The sequence below is a fragment of the Oryzias latipes genome, chromosome 13, assembly GCF_053564925.1.
Source record: "Oryzias latipes strain Hd-rR chromosome 13, Olatipes_Hd-rR_3.1".
In the NCBI taxonomy this organism is placed as follows: domain Eukaryota; kingdom Metazoa; phylum Chordata; class Actinopteri; order Beloniformes; family Adrianichthyidae; genus Oryzias; species Oryzias latipes.
The window spans coordinates 30,158,425-30,174,574 of record NC_136249.1 but is presented as its reverse complement, the minus strand read 5'-3'; the positions used below and the strand labels follow the sequence as shown (position 1 = coordinate 30,174,574).

Sequence of the window (16,150 nt, the reverse complement as noted above, 5' to 3'; positions counted from 1 at the left end):
GTTTATATAGGTTTAATTTTCAGTTATAATTACAGTTTATTTTATTTACCTTGCAACGAAAGCCTTTGAATGTTAAATCAATGCAATAAAAGGTTTTGCATCAAACCCTGAAATACAAAAGTTTTACTTCTTCAGGATTTTCTTTAGAGGACATTTCTGTCCAAATTCATTCACTACTTGGTGCATTTAGGACCTGGATTAGTCAAAAATAAAGAAATATTGATTAAAGGCGGACTTACCATTAGGTAAAAGTAGGCGATCGCCTGGGTCCCCCAACTTTCTAGGGGCCCTGAGCTGAATACTTAATCAAAATGTCTAAATTAAATTTTACATCCATCATAATTTAACTCTGTCGTGAAAAAACACCCCAAATCACTGCACCGGCGTAAGATTGATAATGTAAAAGTGTTTGGTACTCCCCCAGTCCTTCTGCAGCAATGGTGTAGTCCAGACACATTTTAGATGTTTGCTTGCTTTTAACAATAAAGCATTTTGAGCTGCTCGAAGCATAATTTTTTGATTTGATTTGATTCATTTTATTTGCAGATATTCCACCAGCCTCCAGACCCCAACGTGCCCCTGCCACAGCCGCAGAGCCGGACCGGTTCCCGCAGGAGCCGAGCCATCTGTCTGTCCAAAGGCCCCCGAAAGCCCCGCAGCATCTACACCCCGACTCTGTGCCTGGCAGATGCAGAAAGTGAGCATCAAAGCCCTCCAGATTCTTTGTGTTAGACATTTTTTGACGAAAGACAATGATGACTTGGCAGATTTTAATGAAGGCGCTGCACGCCCTCTTTCTGGTCCCTGCATAGGCGACACCTTTAGCAGCAGCCCCAGCAGCACCCCAATGGGCAGCATGGAGTCTCTGTCATCCCACTCCTCAGAGCAGAACACCTCCTCCAAGGCGGCGTCCCCGGGTCAGAGGACAGGTCAGGACAAATCGCTCACAGTCATCAGTCGGGCGCCGCCGCAGCTCTTTAACGGCCCGCGGAGCGCTGCATGGATCAGCAGCCCCGAATCCAGCTCCAAGGAGGAGACGGGCCGGACGGACGGCGAGTCGGAGGACGCTCTCAGCGTGTCCACCCCGAAAATGACTCTTGCACCTAAAAAAGCCCCCCACTCCCACCCTGACTCCAAACTGACAGCGATGAGCCGCTCTGCCTCTCCTTCACTGAAATCCCTGCTGGCATCTGATGGTAGGAAAGCTGTGCAGAATTCACGTTTTTATGAATAAAGTCCTCCAGGAAAGAACCCCCTTCACACCCGTCTCCTTCCCGGATTGTTGGGCATTTATCCGTCTTGTCTCTCTGTGTGTCATTTGCAGCAGCTCAAGGCCAGAGGAGCAGCGCCGGCTCTGTGCAGAGTTTATCCACACAGGAGTCCAGAGAGAATCTCAAACCTCCTCTCAACCCAGACCTCCCACCCAAACAAGTCATCCGCCGCCGAATGGATACCACAGTCGGCAACGGCTACCAGAGGCCCGGCTCTGTGTAACCACCTCATAATTATTTCAACTTTCCTGACACTTTTGCACTTTGCTATAACTCCACTGGATTAGTCGTACCAAATCATTTCCTCCAGAGGCTTTTTTCTGAGTCGGCAAAACATACACAGCATTACCAACTCTGGTCATCTTTTGATCTCATCTAAAAGCATTCCCAGTGGTCTTTTGATTATGATTAGGCCGTTTTTATCCAAATTTAAAACATCTGTTGTTTTCTAGGACAGTTTCTACAGAGCGGAGTTCATTAAATTCCCCGCCCCCTCCTCCATTCACCTATGACTGTGAGCTCTCCGTTTAAATGCTTTCCTGCTAGCTTACAGCCCCACACATCCCCATCCATAACATTACTGGTGCAACAAAATTGGCGACCAATATTGTAACTATCTAGCCAAACAGTTTGGAGCCAACGTTCGGCCAAGGAAAACAAAGATGCTCCGTATTTTCCGCACTATAGGACACGCACCAGATAATAAGGTGCTCTGTCAATGAATGGGCTATTTTCTTTAGTATCTTAATATACGGCAGACTGAGAGGCGTAATAAGTGACATTAAAGAGTAGGGGCTGGATATCTCAGTTAGCTGGATTGTAGGACTGGCGCTTCCAAGGGGGCGCGATGAGCTTCATCCAGTGCACATCTTCGGGCAAGACTCTTCTCACTACTGCCTAACTTCTGCCCAAATCTGGGTCCCCCCGTTGCCGGTCCCCAGCCCAGATAAAATACAAGGTTACGTCAGGAAGGGCATCCGGCGTAAAAATCTCTGCCAAACCACCTGTGTGCATCAGTCAAAGGTGATTGGCTGTAGCAACCCCTGGGATGTCCTGAAACATGAACGACATAAAAACTTCATAGAGACGCCTGTCAGTCAGACTTTGTTAACTGCGTTCACATTAACTCTAGAACTTGCTTGTAACACGCTACACGTTAGCCACATTAGCTTATTCACAATACCTTGTTTGCAACACGTAAAAAACAGACCGATGTAGCTAAAACAAACATTACTGTGACTAGGCTAACTCCCAACCTTGATAGTAACACGTACAAATAATAATACAGTCTGATACCGCTAAATGTTAGCCACATTAGCATATTTACAAAAAAAAACCCTACCTTGTTTAAATGTGGCTGAAAAAATAGACTTTTTGACAGAGTGCCATGTAGGCTACCTCTCAAAATCCCTTCTACATCAAAAAGGATAACCAGAGGTAATCCATGTACAAGGTGCTATGAATTATAAGGCACCTTAAGGCTTTTAAGTGCACCATATAGTGTACATATAGATGTTTCCATCATCAGGAAAATGCCACAAGAACATGTTAAAAACAACAAAAACACAATTTTCATCTGGGTGGGTCCTTAATGTAAGAAAAAAAAAGAGTGGTGCCTGCTGGGTATTTTAAGAGTAAGTTTCCCTCTCAGATTTACCACTCCGCTCTAAATCAGAGCACAATGGCTCAGGCGCATTTCTTTCTGTCTTCCTTCCTCCCTTTCTTTGCCGCTCCCCCTCTCAGCGTGTTTATGAGCGTCGAGAGGTTTCTAAAATCAGACGAGTACGTGTTCGGAGATTTATGCCTTTTCGGCGCTGGTGGGAGAGCTGGGTTTAATTACGCTCTGCCTGCTCTCGGGTTGATGTGACCCAGCAGCCGGCTGTGCTCGCTCCCCCCACGGGACAAATAGATTGTTGGACTTGTGGCGTCTGAAGAGACAGTCGCTCGGTCCCCTGCACAGCACCTACTCGCCTCACCCTTGGCTGCGTCACGCCCTTGACTCTGAGTTTGACCCAGTTCGGCGCGGCGATGTAGTAAAGTAAGGAAAACTCCTCCTGGAGTTTTGTTTCTGCTGCCTTATACGACATTTTTAAAATTTGGAAAAGCAGAAAGTTGAAATATGGAACACCTGCTGAAATATGTTACAGTAAAAGCTGATTTAATGATAATTGTTCAACATCAGCCAAACCCTAATCAGCCAAAAATCATATACAAAATGTATATGGAAAGATTTATATAGTGTATATTTAACATTAATATAGATAAATATCGCAAAGAAGAAGCAGGAAATAATTAACGTACGAAAAGAAATCATAGGTTTAGATTTGGAAATACATTTTTACATGTCTAATATGTATTTAAAGTCCTACTCCAACGATATTTTCTCAATAGTAAATAGCGTTACAAGTGGTATTTTAATGATGATTATGCAGGCTTTAGCTAAAATCAAAACATCTTTAAGACGTCCAGGAAGCTCATTAGAAATTCACTTTTGAGTTGTGGGGGGAAGTTAGCCTAGCTAATTTCCCAGCATGCCTTTGTTTACAATTTCTCCTTCTAGCGACAAGCGCTTCACGAACCCAAGCTAACCTTAACGTAGAAAGAAAATGACGAGCAATACTGAAGCTTTCCAGCCGCCCACCCATTTGACCAGAGAGAGACCCTTATTTTTATTTGTTTTGCATTATTATTTTTTTTAGCCTGGCCGCATTGTCGAGATTCATGAAAAAATGGAAAAACGGAATCCCTGGTATTGTTTACTCACATCAATAAAGCTTATTTGAATTGAAATGTGAGCCCAGCTAAAAATGTTGCTACGGCAACCTCAATTTTTGCTCCTGTCATAGAACTTGAACGTGACCCCGCCCCCCCATCAAAACAGAAAAATGACAGAAAGGTTAGGTAAGGGAAACATTGATTCAGAATGCAGGTATTTAACCTAGGAAGTTGATCAGAGAGAGCAAACAGTGGAAAGGAAAGAAGACAAAAACCTTAAGAGACTGCTCATATGAGTCGTTTAAGAGAATCTGCTCTTACAACTGAACTTAAACATTTACCTAAGATTGTGTATGGACAACAGAAGCTTTATTTCTGTAAACAACCCACAGAAATGTATTTGGTTATTATTGATTTTCTAAAATTCTAAATGCTGTTACTAGATATTTTTATGTAAAGAACCCAGAGAGGATCATTTGTTTTTGACTGACTTCATAAAAGAGTCTTCCTATATAATTACTGATTACCATTTCTTTTCTTTCTTTTTTGGTGAAGAACCCAGAGATGAGTATTTGAAATCAGTTTGGGTTATTAATATTTGATTATGTGTGGCTTTCGGTTCACATTTTGGCACCCCTGCGATCGTCACACTTTCTCTGTTTCAAACTGACCCTGGCCCCCAATCAGAGAATAGAAACGTCATGTTGCCCTCGCTGGAAAACGTTCAGGGACCCCTGGTTTAGAGCCAAATGGCAGCTCAAACGAGGAAAATAAAGACATTGATGGATCTACTTGTCTGCAAGTGGAGTATTTAGAATAGGAGAAAGCGAGATTCTGGCCCGCCCACGGCAGTAGCTGCATCATAAGTCTGAGGTTTTTCAAACGTGCTGTTTTCATCTGCTCCAGATCCTACACGGCTTGAACAGAAAAATACTCTGAAATGCAGTTTTAATCTTAAATTATTTTAGTCATGTCTCCATCATTAAGGAAAATGCTATAAGAACATATTAAAAACACAAATTTCCTTGGAATGGATCGTAAAATACTAATTGAATTATATTATTTTGAAGCTTTCTTCAAGTAACAAGTTCTTACATTTTTAAGAGGATTTTTTTTTATAAAACGTTTTTTAATTTTTACGTCATTTGAAGCACAAGCTAGTTCTGTTTCAATCGAATAATATAAACCACAACCCAAAGCATCCTTTAGAAATGATCTTTAAGTAAAGTTAGCAGAGCTGCAGTCTGTCTAGGAAAACAGGTGTGATGAACCAATGGGAATGCAGTTCCCGCCTACTTGCTTTGACTGACAGACAGACATTTATCTGTAAAAATAAAAATATATAATCTTTTGCTATCAAATCTTTTCAAAAACTTTTTTTTTACATGTATAATTCTGAAAATTATTAAACCAGTATTAAGTATCTATGAGTCAATTCTATGATAATGATGTTTTGAACATTCTGAAACTCAGAAATCTATAGATTACTAAACTTTAAGGGAAATAAATGAGATCTGTGATCCTGAGGTCTTCTTCTGTTTCAGGGTTGCCGCGCGAGCGCTGCTGTTTGAAAACTCCTCCTCCTCTCAGTCTGCTCCAATTGGAAGGTAAAACACATCTGCAACAGCTGGACCCAAAAAAACCATCACTCACATGACGTTTGTGTCTGCTTTACAGGGAGGCCAAGGCTATGTATTCATGTGAGGCAGAGCACAGCAATGAGCTCAGCTTCCCCCAGGGGGCACACTTCTCAAATGGTAGGCAGCAATCCAAAAAACATCAATAAAATCCACCTTATTCTTCATTTTAATCGGCGTGGTTTCCCTCCATGTCCAACACACTCGCACACAGCTCAAAATCCCGCCAGCCTCTGTAGCTGTTACTGTCTTGGAGCATATTTTTTTTTTTTTTTCCATGAAGAGATGACTCGGCCCATAACCAGTGCAGTCAGGTCACTGTAACCTAATGATGGAAGGCACCGGTGCCTGCTCCCTGTTAACACAGCCAGGAGAGCAGGCAGCCAAATGCAAAAACGTCAACAAACGCTCCCTTTCCATTTAGGCCAAGCTCTTTTTTATTGCTCTCCATTTTTCTTTCATTCCTTAATCAGCATACCTGTTGTCCACTGTGTTATAAGTCTTTTTTTCCTTTCAAGCTGCTCCCATCGTTTCATTTCGGCATCGTTTTTTTTTTTTTTTTTTTACTGCTTCATGGGCATTTACTTTGAATATTTATGGTGTTTGTTTCACTAGGTTTTAGGCAGGGATCTGCTCTCCTCCTGAAGTTCTTCTCCCTTCTTTTTTCAGTCTACCCCTCTGTTGAACCAGGCTGGCTCCAAGCAACCTACGAGGGAAAAACGGGTTTGATCCCAGAGAATTATGTTGTTTTCCTGTAACACAACAAAACTTGCCCTTTTTAAAAAAAATTCATGGCATCCATGGGGAAAAAACAAACACCTTTTTCTAATTTTGTTATTGATTCTATAAATAATAACTGTTTCTTGCATTTAAAGTAGCTATTAATCAGACATACCTCTTAAATGAATCTACATTAGTAGTTAATGTAAATAGATGAGCGTAGGACTTCACTGAAGCTTAGACCTACAGATTCACAGATAAAAAATGATTTTTTTTCCATAAAATGCTGATTTTTGTTTTGTTTTTTGTATTATCATTAAAAAAAAAACGAGCTGTGATTTCAAACACGGATGTAATCTTAACTAAAGTGGAACCAGAATAGGTTTGCACCTTAAAGTTTATAAACCTGCTCGCAGCTCAGATCAGTTTCTATGATAAATCCTGTAACTTACTGTTTGAAGTGCACTGTCACATCAGATATATGCTAAAAGTGTTCTTCTTTTATGAATGAAAGATTCCTAAATGTGCTTTTTCTTGTCTTTGGTACACTGGTGTATCATTTTATGAAGATTTCTATCTTAATTTACATTATTTTAATCACAAACGGTTTGTTTTTAAAAAAGAAATTCCAACTTTTTAGATGTCTGGAAAAACAAAAGAAGCATTTTTTTTTCCCTCTTCACTTATTACAAACTGAAAGCAAACTCCACAGAGTTAAACTTTCTCCGGGGGCCCAAAATGCATCTGGGAGTGCGTCTGACATCTGGACGTTGCCAAGATCAGGGTGTTCTTTTCCATTTATGTTTCTGAGAATGTGAGGCGACCTTGAACAGCGACGCTGGACCAACACTCCCTTACAGTCTGAATTCTTCAGGGCATGTCACGGAAATCATATTTATTTCCTGAATATGTCAAATTTGGCTTCGTTTCTTTCCTCTTTTTTTGTGGTGTTTGTATAAACAAAAGGCTGTTCTGCATCATCTACTGTATTACCACAGGAGGAAGTTGAGAAATAAACAGTGATTTGTTATAACCTGGTGTCTCCGTGACTGCAAAGCGTGACAGAAACGTGTGCGCATATCTGAGATTTGTTGTCTCAGCTCACAGAAGGTTTAATAAACTCCACCGATTCAAATAAAAACCCGTTTTTTTTCCTGCAGCGTCTTTTGTTTGCCTAAACTTTGAGGCAGATTTGAAGACAGATCAAATGTAAATGTTCTCTCTTTTTTTTTCTCCGTTTAAATACCTTTCCAGTTTCGACTCCCACCTGAAGAAACAGTGACTCACTCTGCCGATACTGCAAGTTAATTCCACATTTGGAAGAAACTGTGCATTTCCTTTTTTTTTTTTTTAAAGAATTTATGATTTTTATGCAGATTAGTTCTGAAAACATTCATCTATATCCTCCCGATCAGATGTACACATGTGGGAAAATGTTTGAATCACACGATTAATAACAGAGGAGACTTTATTGATCGATGCCTCTGGAGTAATATAATATTTCTCTGACAATATATCTTTAAGAAACATAATTATTTCTGTTTCACTTTGATAGAAGGTTTTAACAAACGGGAATAATCCAGTATCCTGAAGCCGATAATCCAGTCGCGGCGCTGGGATGGAGGGATCACTTTGTGTGGAACAGCAGGGGCCTCACCATGCCTGCCAGAACCTTAGGAAGTTGGGAGGCAATGACCTCCGACATCATCTCTGGGAACTCCACCTTCATGGCGTCGGCCTGGATGAAGGTGCTCAGGCAGAACAGGTTGACCTTCTTCACGATCTGGCGGTACGGAGACAGTAAAGGCGGGGTGAGGAGGCGGCGCAGGGCTGAGGCTGCAGCTCTGTGAGGAGAGACTTACGTCGTGGATGGAGTCCATCAGTTTGGTGAGGTGGTAGAAGCGCTGGGAGCTGGCTACCACACCCTTCTCCTTCAGGTGGATGACTTTGGTCAGTTCTCGGATGTAGTTTTGGCGCATTTCTTCAAAGGCTGCCTGGCTTTTGAGCCCCTCCAGAGGCACTGAAGTCACAACGAGACGAACATTCACAGAGTTTCACGGAAGCAAAAGTTGGAGAAAAACAACACGATCAGTATCAGTCGTTACATTAAATCCTGTCAAGGTCCAGTGATTTTGGAGCGCTTCCATTGTTCTCTGTTTGGTAAATGCTTCAGGTCTGCAACACTCTAACCACTGTAAGAAACACTTCCTGTACGCTCAGCCATGTCCACTCCATACAGGAATACCACAAAAACTCCTCAATAAAACAATCATAATTGATGAATTCAATGGGACTTGTGTGTGTACCAACGACTGTATAGACAACTGGACCGAGTGAGTGTGACTTAACCCATAGAAAATGAATTAAATCAATTCAGGCGCTTTTTTTTTCCATAATACAGACACCACCATGTTGGAACCAGATGTTGTCAGTATGCAGTGATTGGTCCAAGCTGGTCTGAGTCGTTACGATACGAGAACTTGACTGAATGACCCCCCCCCCCCCCTCCCCCCCCCCCCCTCAGCGTTCCAAACAGGAAGTACCCTCTGGCTCCAGGAAGCCAAAATCCCATAGACTTCTATTGACAAATAAACAGCCATAATCATTCTTGCTCTGATACCTTTTTTTCCACATTTTATGACTGTGATTCAAAATATTCAAGTTGTTAACAGGCCAATCAGATGCCTCAATTAAATGATGCTGTCTCACGTCGAATGCTCTAAATGTTCGACAGATTTTGTGTTGTCTGCTTTCAAGTGGTAGAGGTGTGGACTTTCAAAAAGCTGACTCCTGATTGGCCAGAGTGGTTACCATAGAAACGTCGACTCAGACCAACTCGGACCAATCGCTGCTTACTGACGACGTCTTGCTCCACCATGGCAGCGCCTGTTTCCCGGAAAAATGGTGACCGAATTTATCAAATTTAGTTTGAGCCGAAAGTAAACCATTTTCTATCAGTGAAGTCACACTCACTCTATCCAGTTCTCATCTACAGTCAACGTCCTGAGTCATTATTTCTGTGGCAAACACCCGCCAATCATGAGTGAGCTTGTGGAACATCTACAGCCCTACCACTTGTAATTGGACATTGGGGCCAGCAGACACTTCATACTTAAATTGAGGCATCTGATTGGCCAGTTTGTAGCTTCAAAAATATGAAAAAATGGCATCAGAACAAGAATGGTTTATTCTGACAAATAGAATGACTGAGGAGTCGCGGTTTATTTCTCTTTATAAGTCTTCCTGGTGGCAGTAGGTACTTCCTGTTTGGAACGCCATTGGGAGAGTCACTCAGTCCAGTTCTCATATACAGTCAATGGTTTGTTCTGTATGTATAACAGCAAATACCTTTAGGAATTTCACTGTCTAGAAGATGACATCATCTTCATGTATTGTCTTTCTTTTCTAATCAATGTATGACCTGATATCAACAATAAGTTTGATATATCTGTGTTTTAAAATTTCTTAGTGTATTACTTTGTTATTTTTCATCATTGCCTCAAATATGAATGTTTTTTACAGAAAACTCATTTTTAACCATAGCAGTTAATGGCATTAAATTAGTCATTTAGACTGTGGTCAGATTGAAAAAGGTTGTTTTTGTTTTGTTTTTGTTTTTTTATTCCTTACTGATGGTGAATTTCACAAAAATACAAATGTTTTCCTTTTCTTCTATCCCACTCAAATCCATTTCAGATAATTTAGCATTTTTGTAAAAATCTGAACCTAACTGGATTTAAACAACCTTATTAGGGATAACTGAATTTTACCAGATGATTTCAAACTGAGCTTGGCTTTGTGGTTTCCGTGTGTGGAGTTTAGAGGAAACCTTTGCTGTTCAGGTTGAAACAGATCGACGGTGGAATCATAAAGCATCGTCTTACCCGTGTTCAGTAAAATGATGGCTTTCATGCACAGAAACTCCTCCCGGGTGACTTGAAGGTTTGCAAACTCCTGAGGAATAAACTGGATGGCCAGGCAGAGGTCATAAATCGGAGATCTCCTCATTTGTTCCCTGATCGGGGGGAAAAAATGGGGGGAAAACTGCGCTGACATTGCCTCTGATTTTAAATCATCACACTCGGAAGGAGAAGGTCACTCACTGGCTGAGGATGAGATCAGGTGCAAAGTATAAAAATTCACTGGTGACGTTCTGAAAGGAGCGCCAGCCCAGAGAGAACACCATCAGGTTCATCCAGGAGTACTGGATCAGGGTCATCTGGTCATTGATGTGAAGGTTACGAAACCCTCAGAAAGAGATTAAAAAGAGGGTTTAAGCATTTTTTCCCCCCGCTTTTCTACGACGAGACCTTCTGCAATGGGGATCGCCATAGCAACAAACATGACCCTGAGCTGCGGGGAGCTCGTTACCTGGCAGAGACTTGGACCACTTGACGATCCACAGCAGCTGCTTCTCGCACAGCCTGTTGAGGCTGTTGAGCAGGAGGTGGGGCACTTCAGGCTGCGAGTTGTCATAGCCGGAGTACACGGTCTCCGGCTCGATGTTCTCCAGAATGTTGATGATTTGCTGAGAGAGCTGCATCTCGTGGATGCCCGGGATGCAGGACATGGAGGTCAGGGCCTGACCGTCCCCGGACAGGGCCAAGTGGGACTGGAACATGAGGGACGGGGCCAAACCCAACGCTTTCAAGGCTCCGAAACGCTTCAGTTTTCTGCCTGTGACACAAAGATAAAAGGATAAAAAAAAAGGGTTATGTGATTTATCATCTTGTTTAATTTTGTTTTTCTACATGTGAAACAAGCATTTAAAAGTATCATTTAAAATGTTATCTTGAAGTTGAGTCATGGCAACTGGACTTAAGACTTCAAGATAACATCACTTGGATGAATGGAAGCCTTCATTGACTGATTTAAATGTTATTTCAGTCAGACAACTCTTGCAGTAAGAAATATTTATTTGACATTTTTCCACATTCTTTGAGTTGGCATTCACATATTTTCGTTTGGCATAAGGCTCCGTTCAATTCCATAAAACTTCCATAAAATTCCATAAAATTTCCATAAAACTTTCGGGTAACAAAACCCCCCTTTACGGAGCCCACAGGTGGAAGCCGGGGAGGCGGGTGGGGCGAAGAATGAGCGCTGAAGGTAAGAAAGAATGAACAACTGCGCACCTGGCTTAAATAGGACGCTGAGCAGGTGAGTTAATTAACTGAACCGCCCTGGGGTATTTACCTGAAAACACTGCTTCGAGTATCTGCCCGAAATACGATAAATCGTCATTTATGTACACCCTGTCTTAAAAAATCCAAGAGTTTTTAAACGATTTCCTTGTGGTTTGAAACTTTGTGGCTTGGACGGTACCTCCGAGCATCATTCCGGCTTGGTAACACTTTCGTAGGCGACAAGCGGGGCAGTTTTTTCTCCGAATTTTGTCCACAATGCAGTCATTTCGCCCGGCGCAGAGGTAGCTGTGATGGCCTGTGGAGTGAACAGGCAGAGAAGATGCACACAGGTTTTTTAAATCTTTTCTTAATTCCCAAGTTAATCTATCTGTCTATCTATTTATCTATGTACATGGAACAGGAGAAGAATAATGAGGAGGAGGAAGAGGGAAGTTCTGAAGAGCTCTTCACTGTTAGCCCCACTACCCCAGTGCTCACCGAAGCAGTGCAGGAGAGAAGATCTAAAGAGGTAAATTAGACAGAAGCAAGGCTGTGAGGACAGAGTGACACGGCCATGGAGAGACAGAGTGGCTCTAATATATCTCACATTGCAAGATAACGGGGAAAAAAAAAGTCCAAGATGAAGAACATGTTGTTCACTCGTTGGTGTGATACTGTTACCAGCAACCTTTTAGGAGCTAACATAGAAGGTCAGTCAGAGTGTGGGGGAGAGCTTTCTCTGCTTTGAAGTTATTTATTGTGAACAATCCCCAGATAGTAGTAATAATAAAAATAATAACACATGGAAAAAACTAGTTTAAAACAATAGAGTCTGACTTTTTCGGATAAATCAATGGATAATAAGTTAGAGTGAAGGACATTGATCATCCAGGAGGGCCTGTATTTAATAACTATGTTATTAACAATAATTGCATATTAATTTGCATAATAATTGCAATTCTCTGCACACATTTTTATAAAAATGGAAGCTTGTTCTTCTTTGCATAATGGGGTTTTTTCATTGTGGAATTAGCTAAACAAAAAATAACAATTATAAAGCTGTAAATACTATTTTTTAGGGGTTTGCAGGGAAAATAGTAATAAATGGAGTGTATCAGTGCATGGGAGTGTTTGAAGCAGCACCTCATCTATTTCCTGGATCAGGTCATGTGATCTTATTGTTTGGGATCAAACAGAGATTAAACTTCCAGAAAATCTGAGCCTGCTATCATTTTCAGATGTTAGAAAGGAGGTCAAGTAAGATTTTGATAAACTGGGACATTATTTATCTGTAAATGGAGTTAAATTGTGCAGGAATTGATTTGACAAGTGGATTGTTGGTTAATGTTTGTCCTGTTAGGTTTTATTGAATTAATGTTCGCACAGCTGTTTTTTAATGTTTGACTGGTACATCCTGATCTGAAAAGAATAACATCTAAATTAGGATGACACCTTCAAGGAAAATGACATATGAAATGTTTTCATTATCATTATTTATAAGGCTGTTATTTTGCTGATTAGCACTGAAAACTTGTTGGAAATACAGGTTACGAATTTCTTACCTCAGACACATAAAACAGAAGCTTTTGTTAATCAATAGTAAAATAAAATTCAGCACAATTTGTCCAGTTTTTTACTTTTTAAAATAAAAGACCAACATCATTGGATTAGGGGAAAACATGGTGATCAGAGGATTTGCTTTCTAGTATTATTATTTGAAATTCTAAGGGGGGAAAAACGAATCATTTTCTTAAAGAGTCCCTAATTTTTCACGTTTTAAAACTGCCTTTAACATTTAAACGAAGAATTTTACAAACAAACATTTGACAGAGAAACAAAGTGAGCCTAAATTTCAGATTTTGAAGCTAAAAAAAAATCATTGAAAAAATATGAAAAGTCCAATTTAGAGGCTGCATGCTTACCTTCCACTGCCCTTTTAAAAAAGACTTTACAGCTGCCGCATGTGAGGACTCCATAGTGGCAACCAGACGCCTCATCTCCACAAATGATGCACAATCTCTGAGGCTGCATGCTGGAAAAAGTGGGAAATTACTCCTAAATTAAAATACAATTATTTAATATAACAGCAAGTCGTTTCTATTATTGATGTCAAACATTTAGGTTCAATGATGTCGTGAAGTTTGGGCTTATGGAAGGTTGTGTTTACCCTGGGAATCCGGAGAAGGGTGATGGGTTCCTCTGGATCAGGCTCTGGTTCTGGAACCCATCGTAGCCGCTGGCTGTGAAGCTCTCCTCGTTCGTTCCTGCAGACTGGCACCAGAACTGCGGCTCAGCCGGGGAGCTGTGCATCTGCCAGCGCGCAGCCTCCGTCTTGAACATCACCTGTTGCGCGTTGGAGTTTGAGTCGAAGCTGACGGCGGGTTTCCCGACCAACGCGCACCTGCTGGAGTCAGTCCTCGCCGGGCTCAGCAGCTGATCCGAGCGGTTCAGGTCGATCAGGAAGTTCGGGGAGCCGTCCAGCCCCGGCCGGACCACCGCCGTGGCGGAACCGAACCCCGCCTGCTCGCTCTCCCCGAGCGCCAGGTTCTGCTTCCTGTCGCCGTCACAGCAGATGTCGAGCGCAGAGATCTCAGGTGATGGATCAAAGCTGGAGCAGGGGGTGTCCATGATCACAGTGGGCTCCTTCTCGTCCTTGATCAGCTTACAGGCCGCGGAGGTCGAGCCTAGTAAAGTTTCGGATCCGCCGCCTGCAGCCGCGCGCTGAACTTTGACAAAATCCTCCCACGGAGCATTTTCACTTTTCAGAAACTCGCTGTTGCGCTCATAGAATTGTTTCGAAGCTTCGAGTATGTTACAGTCTTTAAAAACGGCGCATTCAGCGCCGGAGCTCAGACCGTGGATCAGCGCGCCCGAGTTCCCAAAATTACGCACGGAGGAAAGGCAGCCTGGAGAACGTGACTCAGCGGACAATTTAGCGCTGGACCTGCTGTAGCCGGCCTCGATCAAGCCATTTACTCTGGACTCGGTGGAATCGGCGATGGAGGGGGTGCCGAGGGCGCCCAGCTTTCCGTTCATTTTACTCTCCATCTTCTGACGCGCGCAGCAGCGACTGGAGCGCAGCCGCAGGGTGGAAGGTGTGGAAGAAGTTGCAGCTTCTTGTAATCCTCCCCCAGAGCCCTTAACGGTCTGTGACCTGACTATCTCTCACATTAACCAAAAAATGCAAATGTAGTGAATAAAGCCCCCCAAAACCCAAACTTTTAGTGATCTAAAGTGATTTTAGGTTTCCAACGTTAAACCAAAAACTTTCACAAAGACTATAAATCCTACTTGAGACTGTCATCTTCAGAAGATAAAGGGAGTTTCCTTTCCTTCCACAGATTCCCCAAAATCCTCAAAGAATCCAATCATTCGTGGGATGCCAGAGAGGAAAGTGGTAGCTGTCAAAGCGGAGATGTGGAGCAGACTGACGGTCTTCTCACTCCTCACTGCAGACCCACAGAATAACCTTCCAATGAGGAGAATTTCAATGTCAAGGCCCATTAAACTCCTCCCTGCAGTTCATGAAGAAGTGCAGCAAGGGGGAAAGATATCAGGGCATATTTTAAAGTGCTGAATAAAGCGTGCCAGTACATAAAAGAATGGGACTTAGAAGTAAAATAAAATAAAAAAGAACATCTACAAATCAAATTTTTACCAATTTAACAAAGTGGAATTTAAAAGAAATATTTGTTAAAAGATGTGAATAGAAATGAGTTTATTATAAATTCTAGCTACTTTATGCTCTAAATTTCTCATATTTTGTTCCTTCATCCACTTTGGTGATAAATAAGCTGTTCTGGCGTTTGCAGTATAAGTTTGAACAAGAAATGAGAGCAACATGTGGGATTTTACAACAGAGTGCAGACAGAAAAGGTGTTTGTGATGGCCATCAGCTCTTCAAACCGCCTCTGATTCATTCTGATTTTGCTTTTCTGTTATCATGGCTGGATAATAAAACGGGTTTTACCATTCAGGTTAATCAGTCAGGCCCAGGATGCTGCTGATGCGTGTGCTCATGATGCACACAGGGTCCTTGAATCTGTTATCTGGCGTCATGTTCCTCAGGACATCGGAGTTGATTCCCATGAGGTTGCCTACTTCACTGTTGGATAACGATGACACATTCATATCTTTGCGATGTCTTCTTCTAGGATGACCTAGTTTTTCTTACATATCTTTGAGCTGTGGATGTGATAAAGGGGAATTAAAAACACTGGAGATGGTTGGTGTGAAGACCTGAATCCTTTGAAGTTTGACTTGGAGCGTCAATCCCCTGAACGCCTTTTTTATTTGATGTCACACATGTAATATATTTGTCTAACATAGTAGCATAGTTGTCTAAACAGGCTTCACACTAATAATTCTACAAAAGCATTGTGTGTTTTTTTTTCTTTCTAATGATGTGTATTAAGAAAATTAGGCTCAAAATTGCATTTCTGAGTATTTCTTTATCCAAATCAATGGGAATCTGGAGCAGACGATTGTATTTGTGGGATAGAAAATAAGCTGTGTGGGCCACAAGCTCCCTGCTCCACATCATTCCGATAAACTGACTAGATGCATGTACCTGTATTGAGTTTTCCGCACTACAAAGAGCATTTAAAAGCTCTATGTGTTTATTTAATAATTGATTGATTTTGAACGCCTTCTATATGGATTCAATCTGGTTGTGTTCACT

At 41.8% G+C, this 16,150-nt stretch overlaps 2 protein-coding genes across 8 annotated transcripts in view; one reads left to right on the top strand and one right to left on the bottom strand.

The window, feature by feature from the left end:
• Positions 1-7,376, top strand: part of arhgap42b (Rho GTPase activating protein 42b) — a 125,147-nt gene extending 117,771 nt beyond the window's left edge. For 4 of the 6 annotated variants that reach the window (XM_078929553.1, XM_078929555.1, XM_011482299.4 and 1 more), the window contains 6 exons: positions 547-697; positions 813-1,196; positions 1,325-1,490; positions 5,531-5,593; positions 5,664-5,743; positions 6,293-7,376. In XM_078929553.1, the coding sequence (XP_078785679.1) occupies positions 547-697; positions 813-1,196; positions 1,325-1,490; positions 5,531-5,593; positions 5,664-5,743; positions 6,293-6,381 (933 nt within the window). In that variant the 3' untranslated portion in view covers positions 6,382-7,376. The remainder of the gene's footprint in view (positions 1-546; positions 698-812; positions 1,197-1,324; positions 1,491-5,530; positions 5,594-5,663; positions 5,744-6,292) is intronic. The other 2 variants (XM_078929554.1, XM_078929556.1) reach the window with 1 other exon arrangement.
• A 417-nt stretch (positions 7,377-7,793) lies between these two features.
• On the bottom strand, positions 7,794-14,971 carry pgr (progesterone receptor). 2 transcript variants are annotated; one of them, XM_023961215.2, is made up of 8 exons: positions 13,637-14,971; positions 13,392-13,501; positions 11,669-11,785; positions 10,715-11,020; positions 10,447-10,591; positions 10,228-10,358; positions 8,206-8,363; positions 7,794-8,126 (listed from the first exon to the last, which is right to left on the bottom strand). In XM_023961215.2, the coding sequence occupies exons 1-8, from the start codon at positions 14,515-14,517 to the stop codon at positions 7,971-7,973; spliced, it is 2,004 nt and encodes a 667-aa protein (XP_023816983.1). In that variant the 5' UTR covers positions 14,518-14,971; the 3' UTR covers positions 7,794-7,970.
• Positions 14,972-16,150: the final 1,179 nt, after the last annotated feature.

Bases quoted from the DNA above. Each gene is read 5' to 3' on its own strand.
- pgr (XM_023961215.2), bottom strand. From the start codon at position 14,517: ATGGAGAGTAAAATGAACGGAAAGCTGGGCGCCCTCGGCACCCCCTCC. The intron at 13,502-13,636 runs GTAAACACAACC...CACTTTTTCCAG, and splicing joins CCCTTCTCCGGATTCCCAGG to CATGCAGCCTCAGAGATTGT. The intron at 8,127-8,205 runs GTAAGTCTCTCC...CCGTACCGCCAG, and splicing joins TGATGGACTCCATCCACGAC to ATCGTGAAGAAGGTCAACCT.